Source organism: Dipodomys merriami, unplaced genomic scaffold (genome assembly GCF_024711535.1).
Source record: "Dipodomys merriami isolate MVZ:Mamm:240054 unplaced genomic scaffold, mDipMer1.0.p SCAF_12, whole genome shotgun sequence".
NCBI lineage: Eukaryota > Metazoa > Chordata > Mammalia > Rodentia > Heteromyidae > Dipodomys > Dipodomys merriami.
In genome coordinates this window covers 34,577,446-34,599,306 of record NW_027202493.1, presented here as the reverse complement: position 1 = coordinate 34,599,306, position 21,861 = coordinate 34,577,446, and the positions used below count along the sequence as shown (strand labels likewise).

Sequence of the window (21,861 nt, the reverse complement as noted above, 5' to 3'; positions counted from 1 at the left end):
TGTGTGTATATGTGCTGGTGCTGAGGCTTGAACTCGAGGCCAAGGTTCATTCTACCACTTGAGGCATAGCTCCATTCCCAGCATTTTGTTGGTTAATTAGAGATAAAGAGTTTCATGGACTTTTCTTCTCTGGCTGACTTTGAACCACGATTCTCAGCTCTCAGCTTCCTCAGTAGCTAGGATTACTCGTATGAGCCACTCGCACTAAGGTTTTTCACATGCTTCTGATTGCAAGAAGCCTTTAACCAAAATGCACCTAGTGTTCTTGTGGTGATGAGTCAGCACGCAGCAGGGAAACCTCATTTGAATATGCCTTTGAAGCCTCCCTTTGGTGGTGCAGACAAACGTGGAGTTTGGACTTAGGGGTCTGAGTAAGGCAGGACCACAGACATACTAACTTTATTTCCAAATTGCACACTAGAACCAGTAATTACAGCTCTTAAGGGAGGACGTTTCCCAGAGGATCTTAGTTTCAGTCACTCGCCATATTTAATCACATTCTGGGCTTCTCTTTGTGTATCTTTTACATTTTGTTTTCTTTTGGCTTTGACACCATTATAAATTTGGGGCTCAACTTCAATCCTTAGCTTGAGGAATAGTATGATTGAGAACAGATAGGCATTTTGGCTAAACCAAAAACAACTATCGCTTTGCTTTGATTCTGTTGCTGCTGCTCGAGACTGTGAATGTAGATTAATTCAGAGTGACTTTCATAAATCCTTCTAATCATGGCTGAGCATCACTTTCTGCTGGGAAGGGAGGAAGAAAGCATTCCAGTAAAAAACAAAAAGCAGCCATTTTGTAAATTCTTATTATTTAAGTCAGTTTTTGGTTTGGCAGACTCTTTCCCCCTAAGGAACATGTCTTCCTGCAGCAGCAAAACAAGGAGTGTTTTATATGAAAATAGAATCGTCACTTATGCTAGCATGTCCGTGGCATTACTTCCAGATTTTTCCCTCTGAAAATGTCAAACCTGTCATCCTGAGGTGGAATAAACCCAACGGAAGGGAGTTCGTACCAAAAATGCTAAAATGCATCTCCCAGATTATATCAACCAAAGCATAAACACAGGTGTTCAGTGTGCTGTTTAGTGTGGTAGCCACACACCGCTACTTGAGTTTAAGGTAAAATTCTTTGGAATTACAAAATCCCGTTCTCCTGTTGCATTAGCCACACTCCAAGTAGTCAGCTGGCTCTGCCTTGGGATATAGGACGCTGATAGCCTTGCAGAAAGTTCTGAGAATCAGGCAAACCTTGCATATAACACTTTCTAGGCTCTGGTGAAAATCCTGTTGAGTCAGGCTGGTGTATCTTTATTTCTGATTCTGTGCTAGTCACTGGAGGTCTAGGAGAATCCCTTGGCATATAGTAGACACTCAATAAATGCTTTGGCAAATAAGTATGTAAAAGCAAAGACCAGATAGTCTTCCCTATAAACAGTCCTTTCTTGGAGTTAGGACACCATTTGAAGATTTCCTGGGAGTCATGCAAAAAGAGAAATTGATAGACCTTGGAGATGTCTTCTTTTCCTTCATTCCCCTCTTCCTCTTCCTTACTCTATCTAGAGTCATGACTAAACAGGTAATATTGTTGGGCATTTATTAAATGGCAGCCACTGTTCTAAGTTCTTCCAGTAGATTATTGCACTCAACTATGGGTTTGTAAGGCCTGTCATAACAAAATACCACCGACTGGATGGCTTACCCCCAGAAACTCTTAACCCACTTTTCTCCTGCTCAGGGGTCTGGAAACTTCCAGCTGAAGATGGGAGGGTTATAGCCGGGTTTGTTCCACTTGAGACACCTCCTGTTGGCTCACAGGAGGCCTGACGTGGCCTTGTGTGTGTACACATGCATCCATGGCACGTGTACACACATTTTGTGTTCAGTCTTCCCTTTTGCAGACTGGAATTTTTTTAACCAATCTTATTATTCTGCTTTTAACTTTTATCACCCCATTTGAAGTCCTCATCTCAAAAAAGGTAGCCACATTTTGACATGCTGTGGGTTAAGGCTTTGCTGTGGTATGGGTATTTGTTTTCTCCATTTGTAGAGAAAAGCCAGTGTCCAGGGTGACAGAATGAGGAGGCTCAGCCTCTGGGAAGCGTTCGGATCATGGCGCTGCGGGCCTTGCTCCTACCACCGGGTGAGGCTGCGGCTGGGAGAAGGTGGAGGCAGTGTGGCACGTGAACCAGAAGAGGGCCTTCATCAAACACAAGTCTGGAAGTGCCTTGGTCTTGGACCTCTCAACCTTCAGAATTAGTTCATGGCTTCCCAGCTAATAAATAATGGAACACAGATAGGAATCCGACTTGTCTGACTGCAGAGCTTGCTTGCACTGTAAGACATATTAGGCCATCTCAAATTGGCAAGAAAGTTGGGCTTGAAACTAATTAGAAGAAGTGTAGCACTGGAGGTGATGATGGGCAAGTTGGGGAGATGAGTACAGCCATTGGTGCCACTAGCTTCCATTCTTTGTAATGATTATCAACTCCAACATCCTCAGAGTTCCTGCTACCCAACTATTTCCTCTCTCTTGCTATCTCTCTTGCTATCCCCTAGTTTTATCAGGGGAAAGAGATTGCTGGGGAGCAGAGGAATCTGTCCCGGATTAGGACAGAGTTCATCACATGGATTACAGAATGTAGTAACAAGAACTAACTGTAAACTGGATTCTTCGGTTACTTCATTATTTTTTATTTTTATTTTTTGGTCGGTCGTGGGACTTGAACTCTGGGCCTGGGCGTTGTCCCTCAGCTCAAGGCGAGCGCTCTACCACTTGAGCTACAGCGCCACTTCCGGTTTTCTGGTGGTTTATTGGAGAGAGGAGTCTCTCAGTCTCTCCTGCCCAGGCTGGTTTTGAACCGAGATCCTCAGATCTCAGCCTCCTGAGTAGCTAGGATTACAGGTGTGAGCCACCAGCGCCGGGCCTACTTCATTATTTTTAAATATAGGATATATAATCTTATTTTCTAGCTTCTAGTTCCTATTGTAAACTATCTTCTGTCTCTTCTTTTTAAACTCATGAAAGAAGCTACTCTAATTATTGTCACTTTTATTTTATTGGTGTTATTTATCTTTTATGTACCCCACACTATCCTGCCTCTTCTTTTGTGGTGGTTCTGGGTTTGAACTTAGGGCACTGTCCCTGAGCTTTTTTGCTTAAGGCTTGAGCCACTGGCTTTTTATTCTTTTTTATTAAAAAATACTTTGGTGGTTAATAGAAGAGTCTCACATAGACTTGAGCCACTGACTTTTTTTTTTTTTTGTCGGTTGTGGGGCTTGAACTCTGGGCCTGGGCGTTGTCCCTCAGCTCTTCAGCTCAAGGCGAGCGCTCTACCACTTGAGCTACAGCGCCACTTCCGGTTTTCTGGTGGTTTATTGGAGATAGGAGTCTCACGGTCTTTCTTGCCCGGGCTGGCTTTGAACCGCGATCCTCAGATCTCAGCCTCCTGAGTAGCTAGGATTACAGGCGTGAGCCACCAGCGCCCGGCTCCACTGACTTTTTTTTTTTTTAATTATTTTTTATTGAAAAAGTACTTTGGTGGTTAATAGAAGATAAGAGTCTCACATGGACTTTCCTGCCTGGGCTGGCTTTGATACGCGATCCTCATAGCTCAGCCTTCTAAGTAGCTCGGATTACAGGTGTGAGCCACCAGTGCTAAGCTTTATTCTTCATTTTTACCTTCCTAAACATCAGATTTTGTCATTAGCTTTAAAAAGTCTCTACTCCTACCTTCTTTGGGCTGATTTTGGTGTTTTCTTTGGATTTGAAAAGATGAAAGAAGTGACAAAAAATTTAGCAGCTTTTAAAAATAGTAGTGATAGCAAGTTAGATATAGAAGTGGAAAAATGTTCTTTTCACAATTTTATACTCAGGAATAGACAACACACAAGGTGTGGCTCCTATGTGAAGAAAGGGTACTTTGTGGACATTGTGTAAAAAAATGGAAATTGAATTCACAAGAGGCCTTTAAAATCAGGAAAATGGTAATTCTTCCACTTTATTCATTCTATCGTTTTATTCATGTCACGTTTAGAATTTCTATAAATGAATGATGTAATACGAATGATGTAAGAATGATAAGCCAGGTGCTGGTGGCTCACTCCTGTAATCCTAACTACTCAGGAGGCTAAGATCCGAGGATCACAGTTCAAAGCCAGGCCAGGCAGAAAAGTCCTGGTGAAACTTTTATTTGTTTATTTATTTATTTATTGCCAATTCTTGGGCATGAACTTAGGGCCTAAGCACAGTCCCTGAGCTTCTTTTGCTCAAGGCTGGCACTCTACCACTTGAACCACTCCATCACTTCTGGCTTTTTTTTTTTCTGTTTATATGGTACTGAGGAATCTAACCCAGGACTTCATGCACACTAAACAAGCATTCTACCACTAAGCCACATTCGCAGCCGCCCTGGTAAAACTCTTATTTCCAATTAACTACTAAAAAAAAAAACGGGAAGTGGAGCTGTCATTCAAAGTGGTAGAGCACTAGCCCTGAGCAAAAGAGCTCAGGGATAGTGCCCAGGTCCTGAGTTCAAGCCCAAAAATCACCCCTCCCCCCTAAAAAAGTGAAAACATTTGCAAGACTATGACAAATACATGGGTAACATCCTTAATGTAGGGAGAGATTTTGTACCTTTGGGAAAATATATGCAGTGTAATAGATTGAATTTCAATGAACCACCCAGAGCATTACTACATATGTATAAATTAGAATCTAATCAGAGAGAGTCGGGATAGAAGAGGCAGGTGCTTAAAACTTGAATAATGGTGCTAAGTAATAATAACATAGTCAAGTTCTTTGACTAAGGGGCAAGATTGTAGGTCACTGAATTCTGATATGGCCATCTGTAAACTATAATATAGCTAGTTAAATCCTGAGCCTCCTTGATTTTCCTATCAGTAAAATACAGATGAAAATAGTTCCTAATCAAGAAAGAGTAAAGAGAGAGATAGAGAGAGAGAGAGAGAGAGAGAGAGAGAGAGAGAGAGAGAGAGAGAGAGAGAGAGAGAGAGAGAGAGAGAGAATGAATTGATACACAGGAAATAGTTCCTGCCTCAGTGCTATGTACATTGGGCCATTATTATAGCAACACTGAGACTCTAGGTCCAGGAAAATAATTTACTTTTGACTGGATTGACCAATGTCATAGTGACAATGCCAATGTCATAATGATTATACCGTCACTTTAAAGGAGTGTATGATGACATACATACAGGTTAACAGACTTTTAAACCCTGACACTTGTGTATATCTATACAAACATCATTTGTTTGTGCTTGTTGAACTATTTGTTTCAGAGACATAAAATGGAAGATTATTAAATTTAGTATTTATCCTTTTTATCGAAGTCAATGGGTTCTATTTTATTTAGCAACATGTTTCAGTATCCTTTTTACTTGAGAATGTTTGTAGATTATTTCATTAATTTAACATCAAAGTATCTTTGGGAGAAGGTGCAGGCAAAATGCTGATGTAAAGCAGTGGAAAGGATTATAACATTGGAAATTTCAAGTCTTTGTTGGGTACAGGGTGAATCTTATTTTTTTAAACATGTATGAGATTTTTGACATTCAGTTTACTACATGCTCCTCTTCACTGCCCCTCCCCCCAAAAAAATCTCTAAAGGTTTTTGTCTTAGTCCCTAAAGAATTAATAAAATAGCAGAGAACAAATGAGATTGAGTGAGAGGTGAAATTAGTGTAGATGTCATCAGTAAAAATCTTGAAAGTACTTTACTGACAGGACCAGGCACAAAATATGATAGTGCCTCTTTTTGTAAGGATCTAGTTCCGTTTATAATTTATTCACCAGTACATTAAAAATGTAAAACTGTGCATCATTATTTCTAGCATGTATTTATAACTTAAGCATTAAAATTTAAAACCGAGGAGAGCAAAATACTCCTGTAATCTGGAGAGTTCTGGAGTGTGTGTGATAGGGTTATTTCAGAAGGCTCTATAATATTCTCTTATCTCCCTGCATCTAACCAGATTTGATGTGCCTAGGCAGATTTTTTTTTTCATTTAACATTTGCATGTAGCAGCCATGCTGCATAGTTCATATGTTTTTTTTTGGGGGGGGGTGTTAGATGCTCTGGCTAGTTGATAAGAAAGAGCACTAAAGTTTTCAGGTGTGAGTGTGTGTGAGTGTGTGTGTGTGCACGTGCGCATGCATGTTGTGTGTGCACATTATTTATTTAAAAGCCAGCCCATTTCTCTTGTTCTTTTTTCTCTTCTTCCCCATCTCCCCCCTCAACCTTTGGTTTCGGAGATCTCAAATGGCCTCCAGACCAGTAGCCTGCTGTCCCATGAGCAGAGAGTAGCAGTCTCGGGGAGTAGACTCTCTCCCTACCAGTCTGCAGAACTGGAGGATTTTCCCATGATTCACCTATACGCATAAGCCTGCCATGTGGGGTTGGTGTGGGTGGGGCTGGCATTTTCATCAGCACTCCTGGAAGGGTTCACTGATTTTTCCAAGTCCACTTAGGTTAGGTAGTGAAGCTCTTTGAAAGATCCCAGGGGCTTCTGATGTTCTCATTGGGAGTTTTTATATGTCACCAGTAGGGGAAGCTGTCCACACCACTGTCAATGTGAGGTATTGTCATTGTTACCATTTATCCACCACTGACTACTTGTTGGACATGTATGGAGTGTCCTGTGTATATTTTCTTATTTAATATCCTCAACAACTCAACAGAAGAAGTGTTCACTAAAAGAATATTATTTAGAAGTCCCATTTCCAACTCTGGAAGAAAAGAACTTTCCTTTCTTCTTTTCTGTCCTTTGTCTTCTTTTTCTCTCTTCCTCCCTCTTTTCCCTCCCTCTCTCCTCCTTTTCTCCTTCCCCCTGCAAGCCTGGGTAATCAATGTATGTTAATATTCATGGTGGATGTGAAGTCTCTGTTACTTGCTTCTCCTTTATAAATGTGCAGGGCAAGTTTCCTTTAATACGGAAAAGTCTTTGTATCGTTTTCAAATTCTTCTTTGCAAAAGTGAGAGGGGAAAATCCATAGCTTTGCAAATCACATTTCCTGGAAAGTTCACAGCGCCCAGCCCGAATCCCAGTGGTCCCCAGTGGCCATTGGTCTGCTGTCCTTGTCACCTCTGCCACGACTGCACTTTCCCAGTGACTACCTCCCAGTCATCCCTTCTCCCTCCTGGCGGCATCATGATCGCCTCTGCACTACAGAATACTGATGCTCACGTCCCCTCTCAGACCTGAAGTATGGCCATTGAGAATGTATGTGTAGGACACTTTATGAAGGATTCTGACCAAGAGTGCCGTTCACCAGCCCAGTCTTCATTCTGAACTTTGAACAAAAGAGGATATTTCCTGCCTGATCTGCTGTGGGATGATCTGAAGGGATTCCCAGAGTAGACCAATCCCAGCAGAGGACTTCACTCCAGCCGCCACGAGCTTTCTGTAGTCCTCAGTTTACAGAAGGAACCAATCCTTGGGCTTGAACTCAGGGTCTGGGGGCTGCTCCTTACCTTTGTTTGCTTGAGGCTAGTGCTTTACCATTTGAGCCACAGTCCCACTTCTGGCTGTGTGTGTGTGTGTGTGTGTGTGTGTGTGTGTGTGTGTGTGTGTGTGTGTGTGTGTGTGTGTGTGTGTGTGTGTGTGTGTGTGTGTGATTAAATAGTGTTGAGAGTCTCATGGATTTGGACTTTTCTGCCTGGGCTGGCTTCCATCTGTGATCCTCATGTCTCAGTCTCCTGAGTAGCTAGGATTACACTATGAGCCACCAATACCCAGCCTTTTACTTTTTTTTAAGGAAGGTTTTTATTACATTGCCCATTGTTTTTGAAACCATTGTGTGTTCAGCACTGCCAGTCTTTAGTTACAATGTTGAAAAATAACCTTGCAAAAATATTTTGATCAATCAATTTGACTTCTAAGTCATCTTTTTTTTTGCTGAGAGAATAAAAAAAAGAATGTTCCAAGGATCTTTTGAGGTGAAATAGCTTCCATAATTTTTTTACAATGTTGATTTGGTTTTAGGTAGTCTGCTTCCTCTTTCTCTGCTTATTATAAGATGGAAAATTTCCTCCTCCATTTAAACAGGTCTGTTAGAATACTTTGACGTTTTCCACCCACACAGGTTGTGATGACACTGCTTTTACTCATCCTTTTCTCTATTTACCTTCCAGTGCATGAGCTGTTCGTTCATAGGCATAAAGAGATGATGAGTGGAAACAGACTTGTGTTTGTCGATTGAGTCCATAATTGCCATGTCTTAGTTCACTATGCTGCTGTCCACTCTCTCTGTCAACAGTATCAACTAACATTTAATGAGACCCTTAATTTGTGTGGGGCTATTTTCCAGAAGCTTAAAAAACAAAACCCAATAATTTGTCACCTGGGAGATACAGGCTTCTTTTTAGCAGACTAAAGAGCTCACTTATGCCATTCTCTGCCATGATGTGTTTCTTAGATACCTTTCTGCCTGTATGGAATTAATGACCTCTTAGCAGTCCTCTGCCCTTTAATGGCTCTAGCTGAAAGAAGATTTGTTCTTCAGCTCTGCTCTGTGTTCTTTCTTCAAACCACCTAATTACTGATTCTCTGTTTGCCCTCTGGAATTTTGCACAACAAACCATGTCCTTCCCCACGTACCAGCCTTCAAAATCGTGAAGAGCTTTTGACCTTCAGAAACTTGACTCTGCTGCCTTCACTTGTTAGCTCACACTACGAAATCAACTCCTCATAAAGTTATATTCAAAAATAGATGTACAGATCATAACAATAAATGTCAATGACAGAGTAAGCAAAGTCTGAGTCAGAATCCTTTGAGATAACCAGCCCCATTCATATTTTTCTGCATTGCACTTAAAAAAAAATTCTTTTTGGAGATTGGATCTTTCTGGATAGCTCAGGCTGACCTTGAACTCACAGTCTTCCTGCCTTCTTTTTCCAAGACTCTTCAACTGCTGTAATATGTCAGAGTAGGCTTATATTGGGTTGCAATTGCAGTTTTTGTTTATTTACTTGTTTATTTATTCTAGATCAAGGTGATAGACAAGGAGCAGAGCACGCTTAGTGTTGATAATCACGCAAGGAGCCAGGGTGTGTCACTGCTGAAAGCTTGGGGGCAGAACACATCCCAGAGGTGGTTTAACCTGCTCTGGCCAGACTAGTTGTATTCACAGCTCTTGGTTGACTTGTGACCCCTCTTTCTATAGCCCCTGTGAGAATATTCATCCAATAAACATTTCTCCTTGGTCCATCCCATTGGCAAGTCCATCCACTTCCTATTTTCTCTCCTAGACTCTCCCCTTCTGGTCAGTTCTCAGCCTCTCTCCCTTCACTGCACCCAGATGCTTCTGGAGAACATTTCTGAATTGTATTAGGGTCTATCCCAACAGCTTGGTTCAGACTTGTGTTCACTCTCCCATGCTGTAGCAACCTCCTCCCTGTCCCCCGTTCACCCAGCTCCACTTTCAAAAGCTAGTCTCACCTTGCCACTCCTCAGCCCCAAATCCTCCCATTTTTGCCTCTGAGGCCAAGTCCCAGCCCTCAGACACAGAAAACCAGGACAAACCAGGGTGACTGAATAAAACATACCTCTCGGATCACTCAAGAAAAACACACCTGCTAGGAGAAGGGATGAGATCAACTTCCTTTAGAGAATCCAGGCTGGCCTCAGGCCTCTATCTGAGATGCTCCATTGCATTCATCATATAAAATCTGTATATCAAAATTAGGAAACCAAGCACAAGTGGCTCATACCTGTTAATCATAACTACTTGCAAGGCTGAGAACTAGATGATCTTGGTTCAAGGCCAGCCAAGGAAGAAAAGTCTGTAAGATTCCAACTCTACCAGAAAAGCCTCAGCCTTGCAAATGAAGATTTTAATTTGCAGGAAATTGATGGGCCTGGTAGCTTTCCAACTGGCCAGTATGAGATTGTTTACGCCATAGAAATAGGCAACACTCCAGGTTACAGCTCTGTATTTGATATTTACCAGCTCATACCACTGTGTATGAGAATTTTGTATTTTTAACACATTTCTGGCATACTTTTGCAAAGGTGCTCAACTTTTCCATAAGAGAATGAAGACATTTCTGTTAATATTAGAACCCTGACATTATTTTATAACCTCTGAAGCAGGAAACATCTTTTGGTCTTTTGTTCACCTCTCTTGGTTCATTTGGGATCTTACCAGAAACATTCTAGATGCCATATTTAAGAGAGTGTAAGTCTATTAATCTTTAATACAGTCTTAACATTTGCAGAATAATTCTGTAATGTATGTCAGCAGAGTAGTTATATAATGTCTTCTATTTGACTGCTTGTTACAAAGTACGATGAGGACTTTACTCTTAGGATGTCATATTGTGGCTGTGTTTCCTTACATGATTCTGAAGGAGTAAGCAGCAAGAGAAAACAAAGGGGTTGAACTTGCTCAAACCACAGTGTATGTATTTATGGAATTACCACAATGAAACCCCTGTACTACTAAAGTGTGCAATTTTTTTTTGTTTTTTGACAGTTATGGGGCCTGAACTCTGGGCACTGTCCCTCAGCTCTTTAGCTCAAGGCTAGCGCTCTACCACTGAGCCACAGCACCACTTCTGGCTTTTTTTCTGCTTATGTGGTGCTGAGGAATTGAACCCAGGGCCTCATGCTTGCGAGGCAAGCACTCTACCACTGAGCCAAGTTCCTAGCCCTAGTGTGCAATTTTTTTTTAAAGCAGCAAGAGGAGAGAATATGGTGCTTCTGTATTCTGTCATTGCTTTGGCAAGCATCTTTTGCTCTTCTGCTTTTTTTTTGATTTACTTCTTTTCCTTCTTCATATTTGCCCTCCTTTGTTCTATGAAAGAGCAATCTATTTTTATACCCATCCCCATTTCTTCCATTGTTTGAACCCTGAAGAGTTACTTTTGCCTGAGGAACAGGCTCTGCATTGTGGACTGCTACAATGTGCTGAAAAAAATAATGAGCCAATTAGTGACGCTCTTGTTGACAAGTGCTAGGAAAGTTGCAGGGCTTCTGCTTCTGCAAGCCATGATTTATGGGCTGTAATAGGTAGAATGTCTAATGAGTGAGAACAATTAGCAGCTCAGAGGTCTTTACTCCAGGTTTGCCACCAAGGGAGAAAGATCATTGATTAAAGGGCCCATCTGTTCCAAAGATGTTTCTACTTGTGTACTTAGCAGTTCCTGAAGATCATCAGCTCAGTGACCCATTGCCTCTCCAGCCATTTATTGGTCTATTCATGGTTACGTACTTAGTCAAATACTACCTGTAGCCAGGATATTTATAGTGAGATGATCAGTTTACTCTTGAGTTTTGTCCTCGGTAAGTTAGTCCTTATAGTTGCAGGTTCTGCATATGCACAACTTGCGTTCAGCCTGCTGGTCAACCTTCCAATCAACAGTGGACCCAAAGCATTTAAACCATATATAAAAATAAGAGTATTTGTTTTTGCTTAATATTAAATCAAAATATTTAACATGAAAAATAGAATCTGTAGCTGGGTACTGGTGGCTCATGCCTGTAATCCTAGCTAGTCAGGAGGCTGCCATCTGAAGAATAGGGTTTGGAGCCAGCCCAGGAAGGAAAGTCTGTGAGACTCTTTTTCTCCAGTTAACTGTCAAAAAGCTGAAAGTAAGCTGGGCACCAGTGGCTCACACCTGTAATTGTAGCTACTCAGGAGGCCGAGATCTGAGAATCATGGTTCCAAGCCAGTCTAGGCAGAAAAGTTCGTGAGACTCCTATCCAATAAACTACTCAAAAAAAGCTGGAAGTGGTGCTGTGGTTCAGATGGTAGGGTGCTAGACTTGAATACAAAGTCCCTGACTTCCAGCCCCAGGACTGGCAAAAACCAAAACCAAAACAAAACAAAAAGCTGAAAGTAGAGCTGTGGCTTAAAAAAATAGCTTTGAGCAAAAAAGCTCGGGGACAGTGCCCAGGCCCTGAGTTCAAGCCCCAGGACTGTCAGTCATGGGTCTTGAACTCTGGGCCTAAGTGCTGTCCCTCAGCTCTTCAGCTCAAGGCTAGCACTCTACCACTTGAGCCACAGGGCCACTTCCGGCTTTTTCTGCTTATGTAGTGCTGAGGAATCAAACCCAGGGCCTCATGCATGCAAAGCAAGTACTCTACCACTGAGCCACCTTCCCAGCCCTAACACCAAATGTATAAAACATTTAATTTTCCTTTCTTGGTCATTTTTTTTAGGTCTGACCTACTGTGCCTCTGAACTTTAGTTTTAAGTTCTCTCATATCCACTTTAAGGTGTAAGTTTCTTCTATTATATGGAAACATTGATAACTTAATCTTCTGCATCAAATGCTACCCACAGGCCAATCCTAAAATAGGTATGAGGTTTTGCGTTGTAAAATATTAACATTTTATTTCTCAGGCAGTTTTTTTTTTAACTGATATATTTATTTCATACCTTATCAATACATACTTTCAACAAAATTCATAAGGGTTTCAGCTACGAACTTTAAAATCATTTGCCTGCTTCACTTTGGAATTTACATAGTTATTCCTGCCCTCATTAAAATTGTGAACCTTGCCAGGCCCGGTGGCACATGTCTTTAATCCCAGTCCTGAGGAGGATCTCCAGGGTAATGATTAAATTGCAAGACTCTGTTTGAAAAAAAAAAACAGAGCAGAATGAAATTCTATGTTTGCAACCTCTGAATCAAAAGCAAACAAACTGAGGTGAAATAAACAAGAGGAAAAGAGATAGTTGGAGTTTCTTTTGGAAACAGATTATCTCGGCTGTAAAGCTGGGAACATTATTCTCTGGACAGGTGGCAAAAGGTGGCAAAGCAGATCCAACCAGGCCTGACGTAGTTTGTGAAGTGATTGCCTCTTAATAAAATCCCATGCTTGATGGTTGTACGTCATGCGATGTACTAGGAATACTGAAGTTACATAAAATGGGGGTGGTGGTGGTAGAGAGAGAGGGGCCCAGAGGGGAAATCTGTGCTTCCTGAGTGTTCTCCAGACAATCGGTGCTGGTGTGGTTGATAAGCAGGAACTCAAGAGGAGGCGTGATGACAAGTGAACAAAGACCAATGCAGACACCAGCCTCCCAGCTGCCCTTGGCATGTTGTTGCTAGGAGAGAGCCGAGTGCAGGCCCAGCTCCCCGGGGCATGGGCCAGCGGTGACACATCTGGCTGCCGTGGGCCTGCGTCACCTGGGCTTTGCTCTTCTGGGTAAACACGGCAAAGCGGAAGGCGGACGTCACCCATTTGCCAGCCTGTGTGTTTCAACCCCGTAAAGAAAATTGAACGAGGATGAAAAACAGTCATTCTGCTCTTTAAAAAGAGAAGAAAAACAAACCTCTCAAAACAAATGGGGGTGGGGTGGGGGGAAAGGAAGGTGAATAGACCCAGAGAAGGCCATTCAAAAACCCAGCCCTCAGTTTCATCTCTGCGTTTGATTGAAAGATTCTGAAGGCCAAGTCTGTTCCAAATCCATTGTTTTGGTGGCAACATCAAAAATAGCCTTGGAGGAGCTGTGCGTGGCCATGGAGATTAATCTTCCTTCAGGAGCTGAGCTGCTCCCAGGCCTTCCCTCTCAAAGGAAGGTTCCTCTCCCTGCCTGGGGATTCCCACAGAATCAGGCCACCAAAGCGTCCAGGTTTTCTATACAGGCCGCCTCAAGGCCTCTTTGGCTGCTCATCTGTTCCTTTCAGTGTTCTAGAAAGCCTTGTCAGGCACTGCCACAGTACCTGCAGCTCAGAAGTGTGGGTTCAGATTCCAGAGCGTTCAGTGATCATTTATCCACAAATGGACTGAAATGTATCTGAATGTTACTTATAGTACCCAGCTACATCCTTATCTCTGTGTTGGGCATGGCTAATATTCGTGTGTGTGTTTGTGTGTGTGGGGGGGGGGGGGCCAGTGTCGGGGCTTCATGCTCTTCATTGGTTGTTTTGCTCAAGGCTGGTGCTTTACCACTTGAGCCATACTTCCACTTCTGGCTTTTTGCTGAGTCTCACAAAGTGATTCTCCGATCTTAGCCTCCTGAATAGCTAGGACTGAAGGCACAAACCACCAGCATGTAGAACTAAAATAGGTAGTATTTCAAGATTAGTAGAACGTGCAGCTTGGGGTGGTAATCAAATACATACATCACTTAATGTATACTTCCCCCCTTTTGTTATTTAAGTAGTTGTACAAAGGAGTCACCATTTAAAAGAATTTATGAGGACAATATATCTTGATCAGGGTCACCCCTTTCAACATGCCCATCTTCCCCCACCCACCTCTTCCTTCACTCTCCTACACTGGATTCTCGTCTTCTCTTTAAGGTACATTTTCAAACAGGTTTTCAAAACAAGGGAACTGGACCTAGACTCAAATCACTGTGTGTGTGTGTGTGTGTGTAGCAGTGAACAGTCTGAGAGCCCCGTGGCCCTGTGACTCTAGGACAGAAGGAAAAGAATGACCCGTGGAGGCATGGCTGGACAGCAGAGAATTTCCTCTGTGTTATCTATGAAAAAACCCCAACCAGTTCTTTATGGGTTCTAAGCAGGGATGATAGAGTGAGAATTGTGTTTAAAAAGATAAGTCTGGCGGCAGGAGGGATTGGGGCTGGGAAGAGGCCAGATAGGCGGGAGGAGCAGGAGGTTCAGAACGTGAAGCTGGATGGGGATGTGGCCAGCATTCCTTTACCCTCACCTCACTCCAGACCCAGTTCACGTGCACGTCTGCGTCCTCCGGACTCCTTTTTCCTTGCATGTAGGAATGTGGACGTACTTGCTCTTGGATTCCTGGGTCCTTAGGTCACATATGGAGGCCTAACATATGTTATATTTAAAAAGTGTAGCTCTCTTCCACAGGCTTAATGGAGCATGGCGCGTGGGGTGCCAGTGACCCACGCCTGTAACCCCAGCTGTTCAGCAGCTGAGATCTGAGGATCACGGTTCAAAGCCAGCCGAGGCGGACAAGTCCGTGAGACTCTCTCCATTAAAACTGCTCAGGAAAAGCCAGAAGTGGTGCTGTGGCTCAAGTGGTAGAGCAGTATAGCCGTATATAGCAGTATAGCAAAAGAAGTTCAGGCATAGTGCCCAGGCCCTGAGTTCAAGCCTCATTATGGCAACAAACCAATGAGCAAAAACACTCTAGTAGGCTGGAAACGTCGTGATGGTGGTAGTGCAGCAGCCTAGTGAGCAAGCTAAGCAAGTAAGCAAACACTGGTCAAAGTGCCTGGGCCGAATTTGGATGCATGGCTATGAGTTGGTTACTGCTATTTTAAACGACTAAAAATTGATAGCTAGAGAAATACTTCAAAAATTTGGTGTGTTACTCTTCTGACTCGTGTGTGTGTGTGGGGGGGCTGTGGGCGTGTCTAGATGACTTTTGAATGACTAGAAGCTTGAAGAAAGTGTTGGAGGTAAAGACCTGAATGCCTCCTGGGTGCTATCCGAAAACAACTGTATAAGGCAGCTTCCGGATGCTTATTTTTCGTCTGTCCTTCTGTCCATCTGTCGGTCTCTCTGTAATGTAATTTCCTCTGCACCTCAGTCAAACAGATATACCCAGTGAGGTACATAAGTGGATTTGTTTCACAGAAAGGAAGAACGATCTTCCAGTGTTTAGTTTTTTTTAAACCAGAATCAAGGGGAACATTTCTCATACCTTCTCACGCCAGGCCTTCCGGTCCCCCGTGGGGTTAGACTTGAGAAGAGACTGGCTATAAATAGCCCTGACCCTGCTCGCACTTGATCCTTAGATTAAGATTAGCCTCCCTGAAGCGAAGAGGGCACACCAGGACGCAGTCAACCTCAGCCAGACACAGCCGTCTCATGCAAAGAATATTTTAAATGACCTATTTCCAGGGAAAAATAAATCCCAACCTTCTCATTGTAAGAGGAGCAGCCTTAGTGATTTTTATAAATGGAGGCTCTTTTTGCAAGGGGAAAGTTGGGATGGATGAAAGCAGAGGGGAGCAGCACAGGATTAAGGAAGATCACTCATCTGCCATGTTCTGGGTTCCCAGCTCTTCCCAGGATGCGTTGGAGATGAGCAGAACTGGACAGGTGCTGAGCCGTCCAGCACCGCTTAGCCTCTTTGGGTACAGTGTGTGCCTGCCATCACACGGAATAAAGATGCCTGACTTGCCCATTTTGCTGAAAGTTTCCTGTAAAGAGAAAATTAGGCCATACGTGCCAGTGATAAGTGTGACATAATAATAATATTAAAAATAATTGTGGCTCACACCTGCAATCCTTGCTACTCAGGAGGCTGAGATCTGAGGTTGATGTTCAAAGCCAGCCCAGGCAGAAGAGTTCCTATGAGATTCTTATGTCTAGTTAACCACCGGAAAACTGGAAGTGGAGCTGTGGTTCAAAGTGGTAGAGCGCTAGCCTTGAGCAAAAGAGTACAGGATAGCTCCCAGGCCCTGAGTTCAAGCCCCATAATAACAACAAAAAATGTAAGAAATACAGAGCAGCAGTTTCTGACTAGGTACTATTCTAAGCATTTCGTTGTTTGCTAGGATCACCTTTCTTATGAGGTAGAACCCGTGGCTATGTCTATCTTTTAGGTGAGGAAACAGAGCCACAGATTACTTAAGGTTGGCGCCAGGGCTTGAAGCCCTGCGATCTAGCTCTTCTTGAATCCTTATGGTCTGGGGATGTTGAGAGAGGCTATAGACTTATTTTTGTGGTACTGGGGTTTGAGCTGAGGGCTTCATCCATCCTAGGGAGTCTTGTAACTAAAACAGAAGATCAGGATTTGAATCTTGGCCTCCTGGGCTGTGTAATGCACAAAGCCTCTTAACAGCCTAAATAATTTGTTCATGCATAAGTGGAGAGGGATGATAATACTTAGCTCTTGGATGTTAGGTAAGGTTAAATAAGCCAACATGCGAAGCGACAGTGTGTGGTGGTATCTACCTGTCATTCCAGGCTCATGGGGGTGCGTGGGGGGTGGAGGTAGAAGGATGATAGAAGGTTTGTGTGGCACGTTTCAGTTGGTAGCGGATGACCTGCAGGTGGGAAAGGACGAGAAGGACAGGCAGCTAGGACAGGGGTTTGGAGAATTTGAATGTTCCAGGTACATTTCAGTGAGTGGATATACAATGTATTGGGCCCATGTGCCATTCGCCTTTTGTTTGGTATTTGTTCTTTTAGGGGAGCCTGAATTCAAGTACATTGGGAATATGCATGGTAATGAGGCGGTTGGACGGGAGCTGCTCATTTTCTTGGCCCAGTACCTGTGCAATGAATACCAGAAGGGGAATGAGACCATTGTCAACCTGATCCACAACACCCGAATTCACATCATGCCTTCCCTGAACCCCGATGGTTTTGAGAAGGCGGCCTCCCAGGTGAGTATGGGCAGGTTGAACTGGACACGCTTTCTTCATTGTTTTGGATGATAGTACTTACGTTTATCTTACAGACATCCATCGAACGCAACGCCTTCACACAAAGCTTTTAAGAGAGAGATAATGCTCATTATTCAATATTGACTGTAAGGGATGAACATTTCTTCAGTGGAGGTTTATTAGTTAATACTTTTAATAATGCTTGGTTTGTAGTATTAAGTAAATGTCATTTATTGATCCACATTTGTCACTAGGCAAATTTCCTTAAAAAATCATACTCTTCAAGTACAGAAAATACTGCCATGCCCTGATACCCTGTTGTATCTGGATTATTTGGAGCTGTAGCGCCCTCTACTGAATATAAGGAAGAATGACTCATGGCCAGACCATTGTTTAATGATTGGTTTTATAAATTTAAAAAAAAAAAAAAAGAAAAGAAATAACTACATCTCTGAACTAAAAATAATCTTGTATATTCTATTTATTAGGCTGGAATTGGATAGCTTTTGCTATTATTTGCAATCTGAAATAATTTTCAGTCTGAAATAGTAATTTTTTATTCATAGGACCAAAGCCCTGTAAGTTTGACATTGTAAGGAACCAAGATAGAGAACTTTTTAAAATAAGTAATAGGATTTCAAAAAACCATGAGAGAAAAATTCTAGTAAGATATAAAGTTGAATTATTCAATATTTTAAAGTCATGTTTACAAGGGTAAATGGGAGAACAATTTATTGTTTCAATTTTCTGTCATATTAAGTTTTTTCTCTCATAATAGTCTGAGGTATATAAGCTCACATGATTTAGAAAATATGGTAATTTAATTTACCTCAGAGATTTGGTATAATTTAATAGCAAAATAAGACAACTTATAAAGTAAAGCTGAATAGCATGGAAATTCATTGATTTTTTTTTTAGACTGTTCTATTAAGGAAGAATTTAAGGTTATTTATTTCTGGTGGTACTGGGGTTTGAACTCTGCGTCTTGTGCTTGCTAAGCAAGCACTTTATCCATTAAGGCATACCTTCAGTCTAAATGAAAGGTTTAGATTAAAGAATACAAAGTCTTTTGGTCTACAGGATATATATATATATATATATATATATATATTTCATTATTTAATTTTATGTTTTGTCTGTGATGCGGCTTGAACTCTGGGCTTGAGTTGTCCCTGAGCACTTCAGCCCAAGGCTAGTGCTCTACCACTTGAGACACAGTGCCACTTCTGGTTTTCTGGTGGTTAATCGTAGATAAGAGTCTTCATGGACTTTCCTGCCCAGGCTGGCTTTGAACCTCGATCCTCAGATCTCAGCCTCCTGAGTAGTTAGCATTACAGGCGTGATCCACCGGCACTCCGCTACATTATATATATATATATATATATATATATATATATATATATATATATACACACACACACACACATATATATATTTACTGATACATAAAGTCATAAGAATTACACATCTTTATGGGATACAATGGTTTCTTCCTTCCTTCCCCTTATATTCTCCAGTCTGGGGATTGAACCCAGGGCCTCACACATGGGAGGCAAGTGCTCTGCCCCTTGAGCCATATCCCCAGCAACACACATAACATTGAATCAGTAAATTTATCCATTGTCTTAATGAGTTATCATTTTCCTTTGGTGAAAACATTCAGAATTCCTTTTTCTAGATTTTAAAAATGTAATCTTCATATTTTCCAATGAAGATTATGAGATACATTTAATGCATAAAAATGCCAAGTTCATTTTAAGTTTCAAATCTCTTTGTTTTCTTTTGAAGTTGTGGAACTGGGGTTTGAACTGAGGGCTTCAGCTTTCCTAGGGAATCTTTCAACTAAAACAGAAGACCAGGATTTGAATCCCGGCCTGATGGGCTGTATAGCACACAAAGCCTCTTAACAGTCTGGACAGTTTGTTCATCTATAAATGGAAAGGGATAATAATATTTACTTTTAGATGTTAAGTAAGGATTAAATAATCTAGAGACAGTGAATATTTTAGTTAAATAACCTATTCCTAAATGAATATATATTGACTTTTTTGCAATCTGAGAGATATTTTAAATGCGAATGCATAAAATACTGTTCATTGAAAGTATTTTCAAGATACAAACGCTTTAAACCTACTGTCTTCATGTTTTTAATCAGTAAAATAGTGAAATATCATTATGGGAATGATCTGTTAAAATTATTTTTCAAGGCATTAATGGTGACCTTACATAGAGATAGTGACAATCATAACAAATAACTGATTTGTTTTTTAGCCTGGTGAGCTCAAGGACTGGTTTGTGGGTCGAAGCAATGTCCAGGGCATAGATCTGAACCGGAACTTTCCAGATCTGGATAGAATTGTTTATGTTAATGAGAAAGAAGGAGGACCCAATAATCATCTGTTGAAAAATCTGAAGAAGATTGTGGACCAAAACACAAAGGTAGAGGAACGTGTGCAGCTGGGTTGGAGCATCGTCTAAGGGAGTGCGTCCTGGTAGCTTGCACCACAAAGAAGCAGGTGTAACAGCCCATAAGGCAATTACCTGGGCGGATTCCAGCTCGGGCTGGAGGAGCTGGGCTTGGAGAGCAGCCTTTGCTCCTTAGGACCGGGTGGGGCTGGGGAGTTGGAGTTAGGGATGGGCACAGGAAGGGAGAATCCGCCTGTGGGTTGGAGAAAGTCACCAGGTTCCTCTCAGCATCCTTTATCAGCTCATGTGATCAGTTTCCTGTAGCATTGCACTGCGTTGGAATTTGTCATCTTTTTTTCCAGAACTTTCTCTGCCTTCACTTTCTTCACAAAACTCCACAATCTTCCACCTCTCTTCTGCCGCTCAGTTTCTTTCCCTTCGTGTTCTGTCCTGGCCTTTGTCCTTTATCTTATTTCCTGGTTTCTATCTCTCCTGAACTTTGAATATCAGACATAACACAAGTTTTCTCAGCCATGATCTCCTCATTCTAGACCTTCTAGAAGTTTGATTTTCCTGTTTTACTTTTACTCAGGTCCCCTTCTTTGTGGGGCCTGGGACTGGAAACTCCACCTGTCCACTCTTGTTTCATTTGTCTAGTCATTAAAGGCTTTGAGTTATCCTTTTCTGTTACCCACCCAACCACTCACCCCAGGAGTCAGTTCCAACATCTCAGGGATTTGGCCCCTGTGATACCTCCCATCTTCTGTAAACTCTGTAAACTCATCCTATGCCTTTCTTGGAGACACCAAGTCTCCTTCTCTGACTGGTGCAGTGTCCTATTGGTCTCCTTCACACACAAGTCTTTGCTGTTTTGCTGAAAGTTCTTACTGGTTCTCCAGTACTCAGAGGATAAAGTGACCATTCAGTTTGGCAGCGTGGTGTGATGGCTAAGCATAGCGATGCTAGATATGGCCACCTTAGATCAAATCTTGTTCCATTGGGAGGTTATTTCACATCCGTGTGCTCAGCCTCTTCACTTGGATATGGAGATCAATGGCAGCTTTGCAGGGTACTTACAAGAATGCAGGGAGATAAAACATACAAAGGCCCTGGAGGTTAGGACCCAAAACTATTACTGCTGTTTCAGCACATCTCAGTACTCTGTGTTAGGTACTTCGGGGAGAGAGGGACACTGAACATCTGGTGTGCCTTCAGCCTATGACTGCTTTTAGTTACTTGAGAGGACAGGGAGCCCTGGAGGAGGCCAGGGGTGGGGGATGCCCGCGCACCCCAGCGTTCAGCTCCTTCTCTGTCCGTCTGCGCAGCTCTGCCCTGCCAGGTCGACTATGTCAGGTATTGATGGCACCTAGGGGCCTTGGGTTCCTTTTCTCCACCAAATACAGAGTTCTGGTGCGGGGAAATGGGAGCAGAGACGAAGTTTGTTTGAAAGTGAGAATAAGGCACCAGGAAAGGAGTCTATGGAGGTTGATTTAACCCCCAACTGGGACTCTCAGCTGGGAGGGCTTCCTGGTGCTATATGAAGTCCTGTCCAGGGGGAGCAGGCCCACGCAAGGTCTTCAGGAAGAGAAAAAGGGTGTTGTCTCCACTGGGCATGGCCTCTCCCTTTCGGCCTGGTCTTTCCCTTTCTGTCTGTCCTTAGTACCTTTCTTAAGTGAGAGCCCAGAATGTACTGTTCCTCCTTGTTATTATAGTTCTGAGTTATTTGAATGTTGCTCTGTTCATGGGAGCTAGGGCTTCTTTCAGTCCTTAAGCTGGCTATGGTTACTCATATATTTATTTATTTATTCATTTATTGGTCCCTTATGGGGCTTGAACTCTGGGCTTGGGCGCTGTTCCTTCAGCTCAAGGCGAGCGCTCTACCGCTTGAGCCACAGCGCCACCTCCAGTTTTCTGGTGGTTAATTGGCGATAAGAGTCTCCTGCCTGGGCTGGTTTTGAACTATGATCCTCAGATTTCAGCCTCCTGAGTAGCTAGCATTACGGGTGTGAGTCACCGGCACCCGGCTGACTCATACATTCTTATCATTCCTTTTTGCTCCAAAGGTAACATTTTCTAATCATTTTTGTCTTCCTAGGACTTGCTGTTCAAATGGTCAGAATGGTCTTTCCTTTCTTTCCATGTTGCTTTCTCTG

General features: G+C 42.5%; 1 protein-coding gene across 1 annotated transcript in view; it reads left to right on the top strand.

Annotated features, from left to right (window-relative positions):
* The window catches only part of Cpe (carboxypeptidase E), a 70,264-nt gene that overhangs the window by 34,663 nt on the left and 13,740 nt on the right, over nucleotides 1–21,861 (top strand). The window contains exons 2-3 of the mRNA XM_070016522.1: nucleotides 17,106–17,302; nucleotides 19,574–19,741. Coding sequence (XP_069872623.1) covers nucleotides 17,106–17,302; nucleotides 19,574–19,741 — 365 coding nt within the window. The remainder of the gene's footprint in view (nucleotides 1–17,105; nucleotides 17,303–19,573; nucleotides 19,742–21,861) is intronic.